The following is an 18850-nucleotide window of genomic DNA, read 5'->3' as shown; positions in this document are numbered from 1 at the left end:
TTATAAGGAGTGTTTTCCTAATGCATAGCTGCATTCTTCTGTCCTTACCTAGTACCTATTATCTTGCTTTTATATGGTGTTGCCCTGCTCCATGTAGTGGATCCTGCCTGCCTGACTCCTTAGAGAGGGCACTTTCAGATATCTCAGTTACAGACAGGGTTATTTATTCTTTCAGAGCATGGTAAATATAATTAACACAGTATCTTCTTCTACTGTAACTCCCACATCAGAAGGGCTATCTGCAGACTGTAAAGAGGAATAAATAGTAAAACAAATATCCTCAGAAAGTATATTTTTTTCTCTGTTATGGCAGAGAAGCCAAAGACCCTCTGTGCCTATTCTTTGTCAGAAACCTGTTCGCATTCCTAAACATTGGTCTTTTATCACAATACCTTAAGGTATTTTAATTCCTAATAGAAGTGAAGTCAATCCTCTGCTTACTGTGAAATAGGAGGATCTTAAAGATGGTTTAAAGTAATCTTTTACCCTCCCTTCTAGTTGTAAGTGGAATTTAGCTGGAACAGAGAATAGAGGCCCCACATTTTCAAGGCATCTGTTTTCCCAGATAAGCTCTTGACTCTCAGGGAGTGGGAAGAGTATGTTGCAGTAAATCAGAAACTCCATAAGGTGTGCAGTGGGGTCAAACTTCTGAGTGCACTAATCACCCCAGAAAGGACTCAAAGGAGATAAACTTTGTACTTGGCATTAAACTCCATTGGTCAGCACAAACCTTTTCATCTTGCCTGGCATGGTCTGATGCCATGAGGCTGATGCACTGAGCAGAACAAGGTGTTCCTGAACTATGCTGCCAACTGAGAGCACTGACTTTGTAAAAACTTACCCTGAAAATTTTATTGGGACGTCACTGCTTTTGCTGGTTTGTATTTTTGCAGAATAATAGATCAGGCAAGCTGGATAAAAACATGGACTTGTATCTAGACAAGGTGGTTGTGGAGACAGGTGAGTAAAGGTTGTGATGCCAAGAGGTGTGCAACTCTCAGTATTCCAAAGCAAAGGTTTTCAAAGCTAACATTTGATTCTGAACTGTCACTGAGTTCCCCATGACTTGTTTGGGGAGTATTATTCCATTTTCTCTTCTCTTTTTTTTTTTTTTTTTTTTTTTTTTATACAAGTGTTTAAGCATTCCTTGGAATGGAGACTTTCCTTTCAGTAGCTGGAATTGCTTTTTAAAACTCACTCAGCTGTGTTGACTCAGTGCCACAGGGCTGGGATCCACAGCTCATGTAGGAGCATCCTGCGCTGTGGAGAAGAAGCACCTGAGGACGTGGTAATGCAGAGCTGACTCCCTGTTACTCCAAACCACCAGTCTGGTAAGAGGAAGCCTGGGGTCTCAGGAAGCAGGGCTGGCCATTGCAGAGCCCTCCACAGAAGCTGCTGGCAGTGCAGAGCACAGCTGCCCACTGGATGGCACCAGGACTCCGCACGAGTGTGCACACTCCCTCCAGCCTCCCTGAGCCATCCCACCCATCACTGGGACATGGGATGCTTTGCAAACAGGCACAGCAAGACTCTGGGACTGAGATGATAGGGGGAAATCACAGATGTGAAAGTTTTACATGATGCTGTATTTTTAAAGGGGCAAAGAATCTTTTATGCTGTGTAACCGAGATGCGAATATTCTAAAGAGTACTTTAAGCTGCTATCCATACAAGCTGCTATTGTCAAATAATCACATGGAGGATAATCACAGGTGTGGAATACACTTATCTAACCATAGGATAGAGGGAAAAGCATTATATATTTTTTAACAATGTTGCTAAAATTCTTCCTTCTTGCGGCTTCAAACTACAGTAACAGCAGTATATAAATGCTGCAGGCTGTGCAGATTGTGGCTGCAATATTCCATGTCCTCAAGGATATTGACATCCCACATGTGAGCCAGGTCAGAGACATTAATGCTGCCACAGTGAGTCAATGCTTTTTGATCCCTCAGTGGAGAATGTGTGCAGCAAACTTATGGCAGATATTTATAGAATAATATACAAGTTAATACTCTTCTCCACAGCCACTGCAGCTGGGCTTGCTGCCCAAATGTACATCTGCAGTGTACTTACTGAAGCCAAGAAGCTTTACAGAAGTTATCAAAGAAAAGGGAGCTGTTTGAAAATTTAGGGATCCATTACATTATGTTGCAATTCTTAATGATCTCTGATGACTGTGTCTTTATTTTTTATCACTGCTCAGGCAGAAATGTAAAAGCCCATGAAATAGGAGCCAGCCCCAGGTATGAAAAACTGCTGCTGGTGAGGCCATGCTGTTTTTTGCCTTTTTATTTTGTGTATTCTCTGTATTTTTTGTATTAGCCTATTGTATTAGTGGCTAGTTTTCCCAGTAGTTTCCCATGCCTTTTCCCTAAGCAGAAAGACAAAACACATTCCAAGGGCCCCCATCCTATCTTTGTTCTCCCAAGAACCAAGGCCAAAAAACAGCTCTTTGAGACACATTATCATCAACAAAGTACAGCTAGTACCAAGATGGGGGGGGGCTACAGAAAAAAAATTGATGAAAAATTGTCACTGGTGGCAGCAAGGAATGAGAAAAGCCTGCAAGCAGAGCACTGCAGCCCAAGGCTGAGCTGCTTGCTGAGGGCCAGCCTTGGCAGCCCCAAGCTGTGTGTAACCTTGAGGAGGAACCTGCCTCACCAGGTAGATGACCACTGGCTCCAAGTGCAGGGCTAGATGGTGTCCAAGGCCAGGAACAGCATAAGCAGCCAGGGAATTAGATCACAGATCTGGACTTCTGCCTCAGTTTTAGAGTGCCACAGGCTCTTTCAAAACTTCCATTTATTTCTTCACTGATCCAGAGACAGACCCTACAGTCACACCCAGTGCAGGGGGAAGAAGGAAAGATAAGAGAGATGCCCAGATTTGGGCAGCACCAGCTGCCAATGCTCTCTGTCCCCCCACCCAGAAGAGGGAGAGCAGAGGTGCAGCCCCAGCCCTGCTTTCACAGCAGGGCTGCAGAGACAGCAGCAGGATCCTGCTGGGACCACAAGCTGAACCCAAACAGTTTGGATGCATTTTTATACCACATGCTGATGTGACTGAAAATTCATCTTCCTCATTCAGAGGTCAGGTAAAAATCAAGGGTGAACAGCCTGGAAATGTGTCCCTGATCATAAAAATATATATGTGTGTTTTAACCCCAGGCAATGGCTAAGAACCAGACAACTGCTCACTCATTGCCCTTTCACCAGGATAGGGAGAGAAATGTAAGAGTAAAAATGGGACAGTGGGAGCACAGAGGCCATCACTCCAAATGTCCCTGGCTTCCTCCCTTTTTCCCTCAGCTTCATGTTCTGGGCATGTTCTGGAATATCCCTCTGGTCAGTTGGATCTAGCTGTCATGGCTGTGTCCACTCTCAGCTCCTTGTGCACCCACAGCCTGCTGTGGGTGAGAACCAGGAAAGGCCTTGGCTCTGTGTCAGCACTGCTCAGAAGGAATGAAAACATCCACATTATCAACACTGCTTTCAGGTCAAGTCCAAAGCATGGCCCCACACCAGCTACTCTGGAAAAATTAACTCCACCCCAGCCAAAACCAGCACAAAGTAGTGAGACATAGTCAAATACTAACAAGAGCAAATCCATGTGCCTTCCCAGATGTGCTGACTAAATACATGAAAATATCCTTTTTGCTAACATTTTTTAATAGCTTCACCTTTTGTTTCTGTAGGTGCAATGAAATGTCCACTGTATAACCTGGGCAGGGTGTGTCTGACCAAGTACCATCAGCAGGGCTTTGGGGACATCCAGTCAGTCCCCCTTTGAAGGCATCAATATTCTCCTCTGCATCCAAGCCACTGAGAAGGCAGCTGAGCTGACTTCTTTTGCAGGAGGTAGTTTTCTGTAAAACTGGGTTTGTGAGGGAAGATTCCTCCCATGATTGCTGTGTCCAGGCTGGATACAGTACCTGTGCCTCACAGGACAAAGGGACACATTGTTCATCCAAACAGCTGCTTAAAAAGCCGAGTGTCACAAAGGGCCAGAGCTCCGTGGCTAAATTTCTGAGAAAGAAGAGATCAGCATACATTACCTGAACAACTGTCCCACTGAGCTGCTGTAGAAGTCATCCAGACTTTTCCCCTCTCCACCAGGATAGCAGATGCCAGCTCCTGACACTGAAACTGCTGTCACTGAGCAGCTTATCCTTTACACCGAAAACAAAATTCTTCTGACCTTTATATCCTGTCCCCATTCCTCTTTTCTCTTTGTATTTTATCCTTGAACATTAAAACCAAGGGGTCAAAAAGGTAGGGCAGCTTCCCATCTGCCAATGGAGCTGACCTAAACTTGAGTGGGACAGAGGTGGCAGCTGAGCCTTTGCCCAGCTTGGAAGAGGAGATGCTTTCTCCTTTCTGGTGCCCCTGTTCCTCTGAGTTACTGGGTGAAGTGGATGTTTTAGATTTAGGCATAAGGCTAACTGTGGTTGTGCATGGCATGGGATTTCTTTTTTCCTTTTCTATGCCTGTAAAATATTTTCTTGTACAATTGTGCAATCATCTGAAACCTCAGAGTGTCTCCATGCAGCAAGTCAGGAAACCCTAGGAATGAGGGTCAGTTATAAATTACTACTCTAAAATCTTACTGAAAAAGACTGGTTTTACTTGATTTCACAATATGCCTCCAAATCCACAGAACTGGACATGTAACCTTTGGTCTTACTCTTCTCAGCTACTTAAAATTTTAGCTTTTTCCTCTGATATGTTCAGAAGCCTTTTGCTTCTTTTGACTTCTCCTTACCTTTTATTCCCATAAAAAGGAGAAGAAAAGAATTCCCTAGAGAGACAATTGTGCTCACTACAGTCCAGAGGAATAAAGAAGTTGGGAAAGATCAAATTATTTGAAATACATTATTTTTTCTAGGCAATTTGTATTTCTTAGAGTTGGTAACAAGGAAGAATTGGGGTTTCTTTGGGGTTTCTAATGAAACTGATAGGAAAAAAAACCAAAAAAAAACCCCAAAGGACAGATTTGCCTCTAGGCAAAGTATCAGGATATTTGAGTACAAGGGCAGTACTCCAAATATTCTGTATTATTTAGGCCAAGTTATTTTATTCCTCATTTCCAGCAGCCCTGTGCTATCACCTGGGGTGGGAAAGTCACTTGCATGCTCAGGTATCTCCTCTCCTCCTGACCAGTTCAATGACTTCTTATTGTGCCAAAAGGACTGAGATTCTGAAAAGCATGGTTTACCAAGAAAACAGGAGGCATTACTAGAATAGGGTGAAATATTATGTCAGTGGTGTTATGCAATTATTGCTTGAACTAAAAGACCCCTCAGTCTTACATAAACCACTTTTGCAAGATCAGAATTTTACAGAAGCAGTGCTGGTTTTGTGTGTGTTTTCAAAAATCCTTATTTTTATTTTTTCAACACAATATTTAGAAAATCTCAGAATTCATAGAATGAGAGAGAAGGGAGGGAGAAACCCATGAGAAAAAACTAAGGCTTGTTGCTTAATCCCCTTGAAATGCAGACTCCTCAGTGAGAGCAGAAAATGCCAGGGAAATATTGTGTTTTCCTCTAAATATATGATTTTTTTTCAGTAGATACACTTAAAAGCACTAAATACAGTACTTTTAAAGAATTTTTTTTATGGCAGAAGCAGCTACAGCCTTTTCATTACCTCGATTATGGCAAGAAAAAAAAAAAGTATGGTTTTAATTTACAATTCCAATTTACATTGACACTAAAGAGAAAATATCCTGCTGTTAGGAGGAACTTTTCCAATTAGACCCACACTTCATGGTCTGCTGTTGGAAAAAGGATTTCAAAATCTAATTTTCTGAAATGTCAGAAGTGAAATATTGCCTTTTGTGTTTGTCACAGCTCCCTGTAACTCGGCAGAGAGGATGTCACTGCAGTGCTTATTTGTGAAATGGGATTTGTGAAACTGTCCTTTGTACCCTTCTGCCAGGCAGAGGTGAAAGACCTCAGGACGAAAGTGAAAGGAGAGTTTGGTCTCGTTAGTATTTAGGCTGATTAAGGGGAAAAAGGCTTTGGGAAGCTCTTCATGCCAAAGAACAAAAACTACTGCTGGTGCTCAAAACACTGTGAAATCCCACCAAGTTCAAACGAAGGTACTGAAAGGAGAGACAGCATACACTCAAAACAAAGCAATTCTGTCTCCCCAGGTTAGGGGTTCACACACTCATCAATCCTGAGCTGTGCTTTCCACAGTCCATGCTGGACTGTGGGTCAGCTGAAGGATCAATAGGTGAAAAGTGGCTGATGAGTACACAGGAAAGGACTTTGCCTTTAGGAAAAGAAGAGGAATGTAAGTTATTTTAGAGCAAATTTTCTGTGTTCTCTCTCTCTTATGCGTGTGCTGGAGACCTTCAACCAAGATTGTTTTATTCTATTTAGGTTAAATTTGTTATATTTTAGTGTAGCTTTGGACTGGAATATTTTACATTATATTACAAATGACAGTGTGATGAATCTGTGATACTAGAAAACCAATGATTATTTTATACAAACCCAGAGACAGATAAGCATAAGGAACTTTAATTGTCATTATATAAAGGACTGTGCATAAGCTTGCTCTTTTGTGTTTGTGAGATACAGTGAGAAAAAATTCTATTTAATTGAAGCCACTGGTTTATATTTTGGTGAAAAAATAGCTTTGTTAAGAATCAGAACATCTTAAATTAAAGTGCAAATAGTTATGCAGCATATTGCTATGGACAGCTGTTGTGTATTCACTTAAGGAAGCAAAAGAGTACAAATCCAATTAAAGACAAGTGGAAGTATGGTAATAGCTTTTCCAAGGTCCCCTTTAGAAAGTGATCTGTGAAAATGTCTAGCTGTGGGTTCATACATGGCTATTTGTATAGCTGTGCAAACAGACCTCAGTGCCTGACAAACAGTCCAACCTGGACAATGGAAATCCCATCTCCCCCCTCTGATAAAGATGGGCACAGAGCAAGATTTTGGTGTGACCTCACGGAAGTGCCTTTCCTGTGACTTCAGGAGCAGGAAATCCCTGCTGGTTGTGTTGTGGTCTTCCAGAAATTGTTGACTTTTCAGTTGGAAGAACTCCCTTATGTCTTTCTCAAGGAATGGGCACTGACCTTGAAGATGTTATTTCTTTTCTTTTTCTGTGTTTGTCTGGAGAAAAGCAAAGGACCCACTCACAGTGGTTTCTTGTTCTGTTTTAGTGACTAGGATTGCTCAGTGATTGTATCAGCCCCAACCCCGGATGGCAGCAGTGTAAGATGGAGCAGCAGAACTCTCTCTGAAGAGAGCAGGAGCCTTAGCATGCTCCACAGCCACTGCTGCTCTTAATTAACTCTCCCCATTATCCCTGCAAGAGTGAAAATCCTTATTTTACCAGCTGCAGGTTTAGCAAGGCTCTTCTGCTCCCTAGGGAGAGCAAAAGCCCAAGTTCCCAAAAGGGCTTTCTTCCACATATCTTTGCCTGGAACACAGATCAGTTTTATGGTGGAAATCTCTACTCTTCCTCACCATCTCTCTTGGGTTTGGGAGACCAGAAGCCCTGAGGAAAATTATTCTGGCAAGGAAATAAATCAGTTTTGTGAGTGCATAACTGCAGAGGGACTTAACACGTGGGGAGGGAGGACAGGGAGAAAATAACTGTGTTCTTAGTGGTTCCTGAGTCTGAACTCCTATAAACATCTCCCAAAGAGCATGGATTCTGACCCTGAGGATCCACATGGATCTTTCTTCAAGTTTTTCCTCCCTTCTGACAGCTGAAGTGAGAGTGAAAACCAGAAGAGGTGAAGGGAACTGACTGTCTCTTGGGGAACAAAAAAAGTAAAAAAACCCAAGAAACTACTATACCTAGAGCAGGCAAAATGTAGCTTTTCCTGATGTAAGTTTGAAGCCAGCTACTGCTGTCATGTGATCATTTCTGGGATTTGACCTGCCTGTAAATCAGATGGGCATGTTTCCATTTTCATGAGTCAACAGAATTGTGTTTGGGAGACAACAGAGCAGTAAAAGTTTGCAAAAATGAGACCTGATGAGGGTTTCAGTTCTTTCATTTACCTTTGATCAAAAATTGGTTCTTGTACAAATGGTTATCCTTCAAATGGGCTTTCTCCCCTGTTTATCAGTATCCTACCTTTTAAGATGTGTTTCGTGCAGTCTGGAATGCCTTCAGCTGATGATTCATCTTACATGTTTATGGTAAGAAGAGACTAATTACCCTCTGGAAAAGCCCAGTGTCTTGGGCATGAGGGAAAATTGGGCTGAGTAGCTCAGACAGAGGCATCAATTTCATTTTCAATGAAGTCAATAAATGCCTGCAAACATAACAGACTGAGACTGAGCTGTACAGGTGGATTTCCAGCACAGTTCCTTTGATGCTGTCTAAACAGAAGGAACTTTCTTTCATCTTTGCTGGACCACAGAGATGCCTATGGTTAAATGAAGGTTTGGAGAAGGAACCTGTCACCCTACAACCATTCTTTAAGCTACAGTGTCTTGTTTGATTTTGGGATGCCTTTGCAGTATTTGTGAAATCTCTCTGCACTTGAGTTTTAGCTGCTATCATGTGAAAACATTGAAGCTGGGAGAGAATGGATGAACAATAAAATATAAAATTGTGACTTAGTGCAGAATGTTTCTCCCTGGGGTATTGCTGTGTGCACCACCAGCATGTCCATCACTATTGCTTGCACAATTTTGCAAGTTATTAATAAATAACCAGGATAGGCAACATTATTTGCTGCAATGTTCTGTCGGCCCATTTCCTACAGCCAGCACCTGGATTGATGGTGGCTCTTTGGTGCTTCTGTTTTGCAGATGCTGTAGAGTGCTCCAATGGAAAGGCTGGTACTGTTGATGAGCTTTTGCTTGCTGCTGTCCAATACAGAACAAGCACCATCGTAAGTATATTTTATTGCATATTCTTCAATCCTAATAAATCTCTTGAAAGTGAAGGTATGAAATATTCTCTCTCTCTCGCTAGACAATCATAAAAGCCAGTTTCTTGGACTCCTGAAAATTTGTGTAATCTTAAATAGGTAATAAGTAAAACGCTTAAAACTACCCTTTTAAGGAGGAAATCTTCTCTCAGGAACCATTAATTAAAAATGTACTGCTAAACCATGCTGTTCACTCACTTATTGCTGTTTGCTCATCTACTGTTTGTTGCATTTACTGGATTGAAAAATCTTGGGGGAAAAAAGCTCTACAATTGATTTATACATTATAGAAAGCAAAGGTTTTACTTCTGGCAGACCTTTATTATTCTGTATTTATCCTCTCTTTCAGTGGAGATTTGCATATAATCCAGGTCTAGTGTCACCTTTTGCTTGAGCCAACAGATTCCAAGTGAATGAAATTAAATATCGGCTTTATTCTCTTTTTCTAATACCCCACCTTTCATTTTATACACTTAAGAAAGAGAAAACTTTTTCTTCATAAAATAAAAAAGAGAGTTCAACCAACCCATTCTGATAACAGCAGAATCACACCTTTCATTTTAGAATTTTTCTGCAGAATAATCATTATCAAAAAACACCTGTCTAGAGTTCAGAACTGTTCTTTCTCTATGTGATATCATAGGTGAAGAGACAGGACTTGGCTCTTCACACAATTCTCTGATTTTTAATTTTTTTTTTATATATAAAAGAGACTTTGAAAAAATGAGAGCAAGTATAATGATCTACATTTTGAAGATCGTGGAAATCAATTATTAAGAAACATGAGAGCAGGGTTAGGAATGAAGGCAAATAATAAAGAGGAAAAAAAATCCCAGTCAGTTTAGCCTCTAATTCAGCCACTCCAGGGATGTGTTCTTACCTTCTGTGATCTCTCATTTCCAACATTTCACAGTGATATTGCAAGGATGATCAGCTACCTGTAGCCCCATACATATGATTATATAGGGAATGGGTACCCCCAGCCCATTAAAGCATAAACTGGCATAATGTAGGTGCTAGTACATGAAGATACATAACTTTGTAACATTAATTGTGTATTTATGAATATGTATTCTTTGTCTTTCAATGCATGGCCTCGTCCTGTTTCAGAAATTTGAGTTTATAGAGCTTTCTCTGAGTTACACCAGGTTATAAATTGCATTGGTAGTTGCTGGGACATATTGCAGGTTTTTTTCTTGTCTATGTATAGTGTTTGATGTTTTACAGGACTTTAATGGGACAGTTCAGAATCTGGAGATCAGTCATAGAAAATTATATCCTTTTAACCTCTACTCTGGTTGACAAGGGTGATGCATTAGGTGGTCTCCACAAGTCCCAAGCTCAGCTATTTCATGAGAGCCTGTTTCATCTTTAAAATTCATATTGTTTGAGCATTCATTGAACATACTGGACAATCTGTTTTTCTGTTGTTTTAGATTTCTTATTACTGCCCCAAATGTGGTGCATTTGGGCACACATGAGACAATAACAGTTCAAGTCCATGGGGCACAGAGCCCTGTGCAAGTTACTGCATACTTCAAAGATGAGATAAAAAATCAGCTCCTATCAGAGAAGATCTACTTTAACCTGAATCAAAATAATGGCTACCAAGAGATGAAAAAAATGATGGTGAGTCTGTCATTACAGTGGTTTAAATTTTTTATATTTGGTGATAAAAGCACATAAACTCTACTTGGAATAGGCTGGAACCAAGACAACAGTGATCCCGAGAGACGCGTGACAAAACCAATTCCAGTGACAGCAGCAACCTATTCACCCAACCAGCCAATAAAACAGTGCCTAATGTAATTTCAGTGGTGATTGTCAACATTCTTTTGTGCCCATATAACAAGCACAAGATTTTGTCACATGGTGATAAATGAAATTTAATTTGAACACATTTAATTGTTTTATTATTGTTGGGTTTTCTGCCTCACTTAAACTGTGACTGCATTAATGCCCTTGGCTTACTACTGGGCATTTTATAATACAGGAAAAACCTTTAAAAATGTAGTCTCTCAGCCCAAAGCCTGTGTTCTTTCTGAAGATATTTTGGTTGATTAATTCTTTACATTCTACTTTGCATCATTTGCTTCTGGCATGATTCTTTGAAGTCTGGCAGGATTCAGTAGCACTAATTTGGGCTATTTGGTTGGGGAAAAAAGGCACACAGCAATATTCAATTTCTCTCTGGTTGGTTGCTCCCAAAGCCAGCAGCTGAGCTTTCAAATCAGGTTCCTGTTGAGGGTGATGTTTAGAAACATCACATTAAACTGCATGAAGAAAATCAGCAATCTCATAACCAAGGTTTTAGCATAAATAGGGATTACACTACATATGTGGTAAATGGAAATCAACAGGCAAGTCTCCTTCCTGCCTGGAGTTATTGACACTGGACAGAAGAAACTGTATTTCTGTGGTGGAAAATGGAGGATTAGAAAGTATTACAGAGCATTTCTACTTGAAAAGAAATATTCACCTAGTAAGAAAGACATAACACCCAGTAAGAAAGATGTAATTGTGAATCTTCTGCTGAATGATGCTAATAAGATTTTTGAAGCACTTCAGCTGTTGTAGGGCCTCAGTTATGTGGTCCCAGAGTTACCAGGACCATCTCTGACTCTGTGGGGTTTTCCCTTTTATTCTCTTCAGATCAAGCCAGGGGCTGTGCAGCAGAACCTGTTCAAGAAGAGTAATCTGCCATATGTTCTGCTGGTCACTGAGAGCAAGGAGCTTCATCCGACTGCCAAGAGCACTCGCATCCTCCTGTCCTCCAAGAAAGGCTACATCTTTATCCAGACAGATAAGCCCATATACACACCAAGTTCCCAAGGTTAAAATACAAATGCTGCTCTTCAGGTGCTGAATATGGATGTGCTAAGGGCAGGATTAAAAAAGCAATAACAGCCTGTTTTTTTCTGGCAGTCAGGGCTTCTGCAGGGTCTGCTCTGCACATTGCAGCAACCCCTGTGGAAATACCTTCAGAACCAGAGTCACTTTTAAGGGAGACAGACAAAACCTGCCCATTTTTGTTCAAAAAGGTTAATGCTAACATTCCTTTGGAAAAAAAAAAAACAACCTGTGAGAAATCTGCCAAAAAAAAAACTCCTACTGATTCTGCTTGTAACACCAGCAATAAGTTACCTTTACTCTTTAAGACCACTACTGCTTTGTTACTTACCAATTGAATTAATTAACAAAAGGGGAAGTAAAAAAGTTTTTGAATTTGGTTTCAGGCCTCAGCTGCAGAAAGAATACAAAAGTGAATGGAGTTCCCTGAGTAATTTTCAGAATTTGCTTCGAAAAATTTTCTAGTCATGTAACATGGGAAGGCTATGGAAGAATACAATTATTTTTTTAAATTTCTCAGATTTCTTTTCACTAAAAGAAAATGTTTTATTGTAAATTCAGTAACTCAGTTTACAGATTGCAATGATTGGTATCTAGAAAGGGCAGAAATAAATTTGTGAATGTATTTATTCTTCTGTTAAACAGTCAGATACAGGATCTTCATTCTGGACAATGCTATGAGGCCAACTCATGACACAGTTACAGTTGCTGTGCTAGTAAGTATGCAAAAACATTGTCATCAGCACAGGAGCTATGGAAAACTTGGACAAAAAACCCAAGAGCAGAACTATAACTGTGATTCCTCCCCAGAAAGCTGTATTTGAAATAGCTATGTTGTTTTTAGACTGTATCAGAAACATGGAGACACATGACATGTGAATTATTAAAATATGAATGTAAGCAAAGCATTTTCCCTTCCATGGGACTAGGATATGACCTTGACCTTTTGGATGTAAATGTTTGATACCTGGTGCATAGTTTCATGTCTGCTTCTTCTGTCCCAACAGAATTCCAAGGGAATGGTGGTTAAAAAGTCAGACCAGAAAATAAACATGGTGTTCGGTGGACATGTTGATATACCTGACATTGCTGAGTATGTTACTGCTGTGCCTTCTGTGTCAAACCCTGTAGATTAAGACTTTTAACCACTGAATTTCTTTAATTGCCTTTCAAAATTTTCTCTCTTTCACTATGGGGCACGTATTGAACCTATGATCAATATCTTTTTACCTTTAAGCACCTCATCTTGGAGAAAAGATTCCAGAATTTACTGTTAATATGCTGCAATTAACAACACATCTCCTGGTATAGTATCTGCTCAAACATATGGCTTCATCCAAGAGAGCCCTTCTAAAAGGGCTGTCATTAATTATCATTAATTATCTCTGATTTCAAACAGTCAAGCTTTTATTTAATATTCAGGGTCTTCTGGCATGCTAGGTTGATTTTAATATCTCAGTGAAGATAAGCTATAGGAAATATTTGATGAGTTCTCTGTTCTTGCAGACTTTTCAAAGGTAGTGGTTTGCAAATATGTTATCTTGCACTTCCTCGTGCTTATTTTGAGTGTTTCCCAGGATATTTCAAAATATGTTTCTGGCTCCTCCCAGCAAAACGAAAGCCATTAATTAATTAGATAATGAGATAAAGCAAGGAAAATATTTTAATTCAGTGATAATCTATATGTTGGCATCATAAAGTATCTGAGGAATTGTAATTAACTATATTCTGCTGAATCTGCACTTTAGGCCTGGAACTTGGAAAATCAAAGCCTGGTTTCATCAACATGAAATGTCCAATGCTTCTGCTGAATTTGAAGTTAAAAGATATGGTAAGATATTATAAAATTTACATTATAAATATAAGAAGTTATCACTGTGTGTTGGAAATATCCTGCAGAGGTTAAATCTGGCTGTAGTTAGGCATTAAGGACAATTTTCATGGTGTTTCAGTGCATCATTGCTATCCCTGATACAGAGAAGAAAAATTCTGGGTTTGTGTGGCTTCCACTTATATTTTTTAAAAAAAGAAGCACCTCTTTTTTTGTACAGGTTTAGTAACTTTTTACACACTTTTTTAGCATTTTGTAACAAAACATTGGAAGAGCTCTTCTAATGCAGGAAACAAAAAAAGAAATGAGCTCCATTTTGAAGTCATTGCAATTCTGTCTAAAGTTTGCAGTGAAGACTAGGATGGGGAAAAAAAGGGGGAAAAAAGCTGCCCACTTTGTCTTAGTTGAATTCAGTCTGGAAGTTTATTAGAGTTTTTCCTATCCAAAAAGAATAATCTTTTAAGGAAAATAAGGGCCCTTTGGAGAAAGCAAAAATGTAAAAATGTAACAATTTGGGATAAGAAGTGGTTTGATTCATTTACACTGAAATTATACCTTCGTGTAAAATTAATGTGGGTTTATTGTTTCATTGTTTTGGGTTTTTTTTTTTTCCTTTAAAGACAAAAGAAAACCTTGAGATTGTGTGAAAATCTCAGTTTAACAAAATGATTTGCCTTAGCTGTTGGAGGTAGCAGAATAGTGGAGATTACTGACTCCTCTCCAAGCTTGGCTTTGTAGGAGCAAGTTCAGTGTGACACAGCTGATGCTGAGGAGCTCATATCCACACTCTAGCCATTTCAGGGTGGGTTTAGTTAGCCTGCTCCTAGAGTTTATCTTCTGTCTTATTTTCATTATAAACAAAAAAATTTTGTGTGCCTGAAAACTGCTCCACTATGTGAAGCAAAGCAGAATAAGGGAAAATGATCAGTAGATTTGCTGCAGAAGAGCACTGCTAATTCAAACTAAAACATCCCCTCAGTGCAACTGCATTGTCTCAGTGTGTGTTGCCAGGACAGGAGTTTAAGGTATGTTTGAAACACTCATGTCATGAGCTTTTTGTCTTCTTTTTCTCATGCAGAACTTCCAAGTTTTGAAGTCAAACTCATCCCACTCCATCCATACTACCACATCTGGAATGAAAGCTTTGTGTTTGATATCGAGGCAAAGTAGGTGTGCTCAGAGCCAGGCTGCTTTAGGAGGCAGATAAGCAGATATGGGTTTTGTGACTTCTTCCTTTTTCTTGTGATTAACAATTAACTAGCTTCTGGCTTGACTTGGATCTGACTAATCTTACATACTCTCTGTTTTTACCATGGACTTGAGACATTAGTGCCAGGTGCTACCTGAGTCTAGGTCATGGTGATCAAGCTGGAACAAGATTTTCTGAATATTGCAGTTTGCTAGCAAAGGTGGCTATTTAGGATTCTCCTCTGTGTTGCTAAGCAAGGTTCCAGGCAAACGGATCACTTGGTTTTTGTATACTTTTTAGTTTAAACATTTAGAAATATTCTAAAGCCTCCAATGTGCTACATACCATAATTCAGGTAGAGCTGGATTCAAGTTTGGGCATGGATTTTTCTCAAAGCACAGTGAAGTCTGTAAGCAGTAAGCTAGTGTTTGAGAGTGATGATTTATGCAGAAACTCTTTGTTTCCATGACCATCACCACAGCATCACATGCCCATTGCTGCACAGCAGTGCACTGATCTGGGTGTGCTATGGCTACAGAGACCTCAGACTGGCCAAATCATAGGGCAGGGCTCAATGGAAAATTAGTTACACCTGGTCCCATACCGAACTAGAATGGCATCAAACACAGAGTAACTGAGAAAGGCAGGCAATGAAAATTAAACCCATCAAAATTTTTTTAATAAAAATATTTTATTGGCTGTTGAATTTTCAGATTTTGTAAGAGTGGAAATGCTAAGAAAATGCCTGCTGGGAGAATTACTAAATCAGAACTTGATACCTTTGAGGATCGTTTTCTTTTTCTAAAGAGAAATAACTGTTATGAAATGAGAACAGGCAGGTGGAAGCAGCTGGCCTTCTTTCATAATTGGGAAAATCTATTCAGTTTCAAAGGAGTGAGGACTGTTGTATTTCTGCCTGCTGTCCTTGACCATGCTGGTCTTTCCATTCCCCAGCACACCTTGAGAGATCAAACAGAACCTGTATCCACCTCCTTGTGCTTACCTTGACAAACTCAGTTCTTCTTATCTCCTCTTGACCACCTTCAACTCTTTATTTGGTTCTGTTGAATAATCAGTGGCTTTAAGTATGATCACTTGGTATTGTGATATGGAGTGATTGCAAATCACTGGCTTTAGTATTTTGATCCTTTCTAAACTTTTGTCTGTGCTATTGCAGCACTCTATTTTGAGTTTATAAACTCATGCATATTTGACTCCTTATTAATATCATAATTATTTAAGTAGAAAAATTGGTGTTGGAAAACTGGATAGCATTTCTTTTCTGATTGGAAAAGTCCTAGTGATGCTACATGGGCCTGAATGACTTTCATCAAAATCAGCGTATGGAATTCCTGATAATTGAACTTATTTCTCTGAACTGGCCATGCATGTAATGAAGCTACTTGGTGTCATTGACTATTGTTTCCCATTTATTAGCTCTGGCATTTAATGCACTTTTCATAAGAGCTGTCTCTCCACTGGCCTTATTGATATAGATCAGTGCTGCTGATCAGGTCAATTTGAAAGAGGCTTTGTTTAAGCAAAAATAAGCCATTACAGGACTGAGGTGAAGCAGGATTTCCACAAGCAAAAGACAACACCATGGCCATGAAGGGTCTCATGTAGGACACTGCACTCTGTGCTGCTGGGAGATGCCATCTGCCAGGTGCAACAACATGCCCTATACTCTCTCCCCATGGCCTTTATAAAGGGGTGCTCTGGCCAGATCTGGAAAATATTTCAGTTATAAGAGGACCTTTATGCCATACTGCCTAAATCTGTAGGAGTGATCTGGGGCAGAGGATGTCCACTCTACCCAATACAGGTGTTAGAATACCAGCAGGTAGGATCTTCCTGCTATAGGTCTTCAGAGGTACCAAATATTTCATAGCAGTCCCTGAAATAATTCTCTAATCTCTTATTTTCTATGCTCTGCTCATGAGGTGTGCTGTACAAAGGAATTAGCTGTTCATCCAAGCTAAATGGGATGAGTTGTGCAAGACTTCTCTGTGCAACTCATTAATTTGTTAAAAAAAAATTGCTCTAGTGCAAATTTTATCAGATAATGTCTGCCCACATGATTCTACCAGTGTGGCTTTTGCTATAAAGGTCTTTGCATTTGAAACCACCACTTGGCACAAAGATCAGTAAAGTTTTTGTGTTTGAGTTCCGAGAGAGTGGGACTAAATTTTGTTTTCAAGCTGTTAGTTAGAAATGGGATGCCTACAAATATTCCAATATTTTTCAGCATAAAATGACCAGTTTGCCTGTGCTTGCTTTTTATTAAAATAATGATCCCTGTCCTTGCTTTTCTTTCTTCCAAAGACACTCTTATGGGAAAGAGGTTCAAGGTGCTGCATATGTACGATTTGGCATAATCGATGAAAATGGGGACAAAATATTCATTCCAGGCCTGGAGCAACAGCTATCAGTAAGTATTCCATGGCACTACTCTGACTTATCCTGCCTAAGCTGAATATTGTCAGAAATTCTGGAAACTTAGAAGTCCATAATATTGTAGTCATGATATAAGCAAAACTATTTTATTTCTAATGGCAACAAATCAGTAAGGGCTGTCTCTTTTTTGTTCCTCACTGTCATTTTAGATCCAAAATGGAAAAGGAAGAGTTACTTTAAATACACCTCTTTTGGAAGAGAAATTGAGAAAGGGTATTTCTACTCTGGAAGGGTTTCATCTATATGTTGCTGTTACCACTGTAGAAACTGCAAGTGAGTAGAGTGTGGCTTAGCTGATTCAATCTGCAAGATTCACATTGATCTTTCTCTGGTGTAACCTGTTATGTGGGGAATCTGGTCTCACTGGATCCATCTTTATTGCAAAGCTTGCTCATGCTGTAGGGAATTAACTAGAAGAATCCTGGATGGAAAGCACTTGCTCAAGTTCCAAATTGCAGAAGATGACATTAGGTAACATTAATTCTTGCCAGTAGTTGAAAATGGAAACAAAATCTTCTAGAAAATTAGATATCCAGGGTAGCAAGTCCATAGTGAGTGCACCCACAGCATCACATACTGTTTGATATTAACAGGTGGTGAGATGAGGGAAGAGGAGCTCAGCAGTGTGAAGTTTGTGAGGTCTCCTTATGCTGTTGACCTGTCTAACACCAAAAAGTATTTTGTGCCTGGAGCCCCCTTCTCTGTTATGGTATGTAGTGTTCTGACTATCTGTCTGCCTCCACAGCAGTGCATTTATCTCTGCCCTCTTTCCTTGTCTGGTCCTCTGTCAGCTCTGTAGGACAGAGACCTTCAAGAACTGGCCCAACACAGAGCTACTGGTTGTGTGTCTGGTTTCTCTCATTTCTGTATGCTCAGAGCCTGAACAGACAGAAAATGATTTTCTGTTCTAGAAATCAATGTACACTGTTGCACTACAGGGTTTTATAAAACATAACAATCTCTTCCTCACCTCCATATCAAAAGATTGAAACAAGAATACTTTTTCTACTAAGAGGTTAACTCAGACATTTACCTTATAGCAGTTAATGACAAATATCTCTAGGAGAAATAGATGCTAAGTGAAAATCTGTGGCATTTTGTAATCTGTACTCACAGATTTTTATCTTAACTGAAGACCAGTCTGAGTCAATTGCTATCCCCTTTTCTCAAAGCTCAAATTTTTGGATGTTGGTGTGTACAGTTTTATAATTTTTTTCTCGGTTTATGAAAATTATAAATTATAATTGCTTCTTGTTCATGGGAACTTTAAACATAGGATTTCCTTTAAATGACAAATTTTTTTTCTTTTTTTAATAGGTATCTGCCACTTCAGTTGATGGTGCTCCTGCTGCCTTCCTATTTATCACTGCCTCTGTTACTTTGCCTGGAAAACCCCCAGTGAAGAAGACTGCCTTCTGTAATAGAGAGGGTCTGGTCTCCATTACATTTGACATTCCCAGAGATGCTCAAACGCTTGAAATAAAGGTGAAGAAAATGCAAACACCCATGTTTAAAAGTATCCCACTGAGAATTGCTCATAAGACAATTATAAATTACTGTGAAGATGATCAGTTTTCATCAAATTAGAACGGAGGTTGGAACATGATT

The 18850-nt window shown here is 39.7% G+C and overlaps 1 protein-coding gene across 1 annotated transcript in view; it reads left to right on the top strand.

The window, feature by feature from the left end:
* The first annotated feature begins 8740 nt into the window (after window positions 1-8740).
* LOC306801196 (complement C4-A-like) overlaps window positions 8741-18850 on the top strand; it is a 41395-nt gene continuing 31285 nt past the window's right edge. The window contains exons 1-11 of the mRNA XM_079303999.1: window positions 8741-8876; window positions 10352-10544; window positions 11568-11748; window positions 12411-12481; window positions 12773-12858; window positions 13514-13596; window positions 14675-14762; window positions 17111-17216; window positions 17392-17515; window positions 17836-17951; window positions 18560-18727. Of these exons, the coding sequence (XP_079160125.1) occupies window positions 8812-8876; window positions 10352-10544; window positions 11568-11748; window positions 12411-12481; window positions 12773-12858; window positions 13514-13596; window positions 14675-14762; window positions 17111-17216; window positions 17392-17515; window positions 17836-17951; window positions 18560-18727 (1281 nt within the window). The 5' untranslated portion in view covers window positions 8741-8811. The remainder of the gene's footprint in view (window positions 8877-10351; window positions 10545-11567; window positions 11749-12410; window positions 12482-12772; window positions 12859-13513; window positions 13597-14674; window positions 14763-17110; window positions 17217-17391; window positions 17516-17835; window positions 17952-18559; window positions 18728-18850) is intronic.

Source organism: Erithacus rubecula (genome assembly GCF_903797595.1).
Source record: "Erithacus rubecula genome assembly, chromosome: 1".
In the NCBI taxonomy this organism is placed as follows: domain Eukaryota; kingdom Metazoa; phylum Chordata; class Aves; order Passeriformes; family Muscicapidae; genus Erithacus; species Erithacus rubecula.
This window is presented reverse-complemented; position numbering and strand designations above follow the sequence as displayed.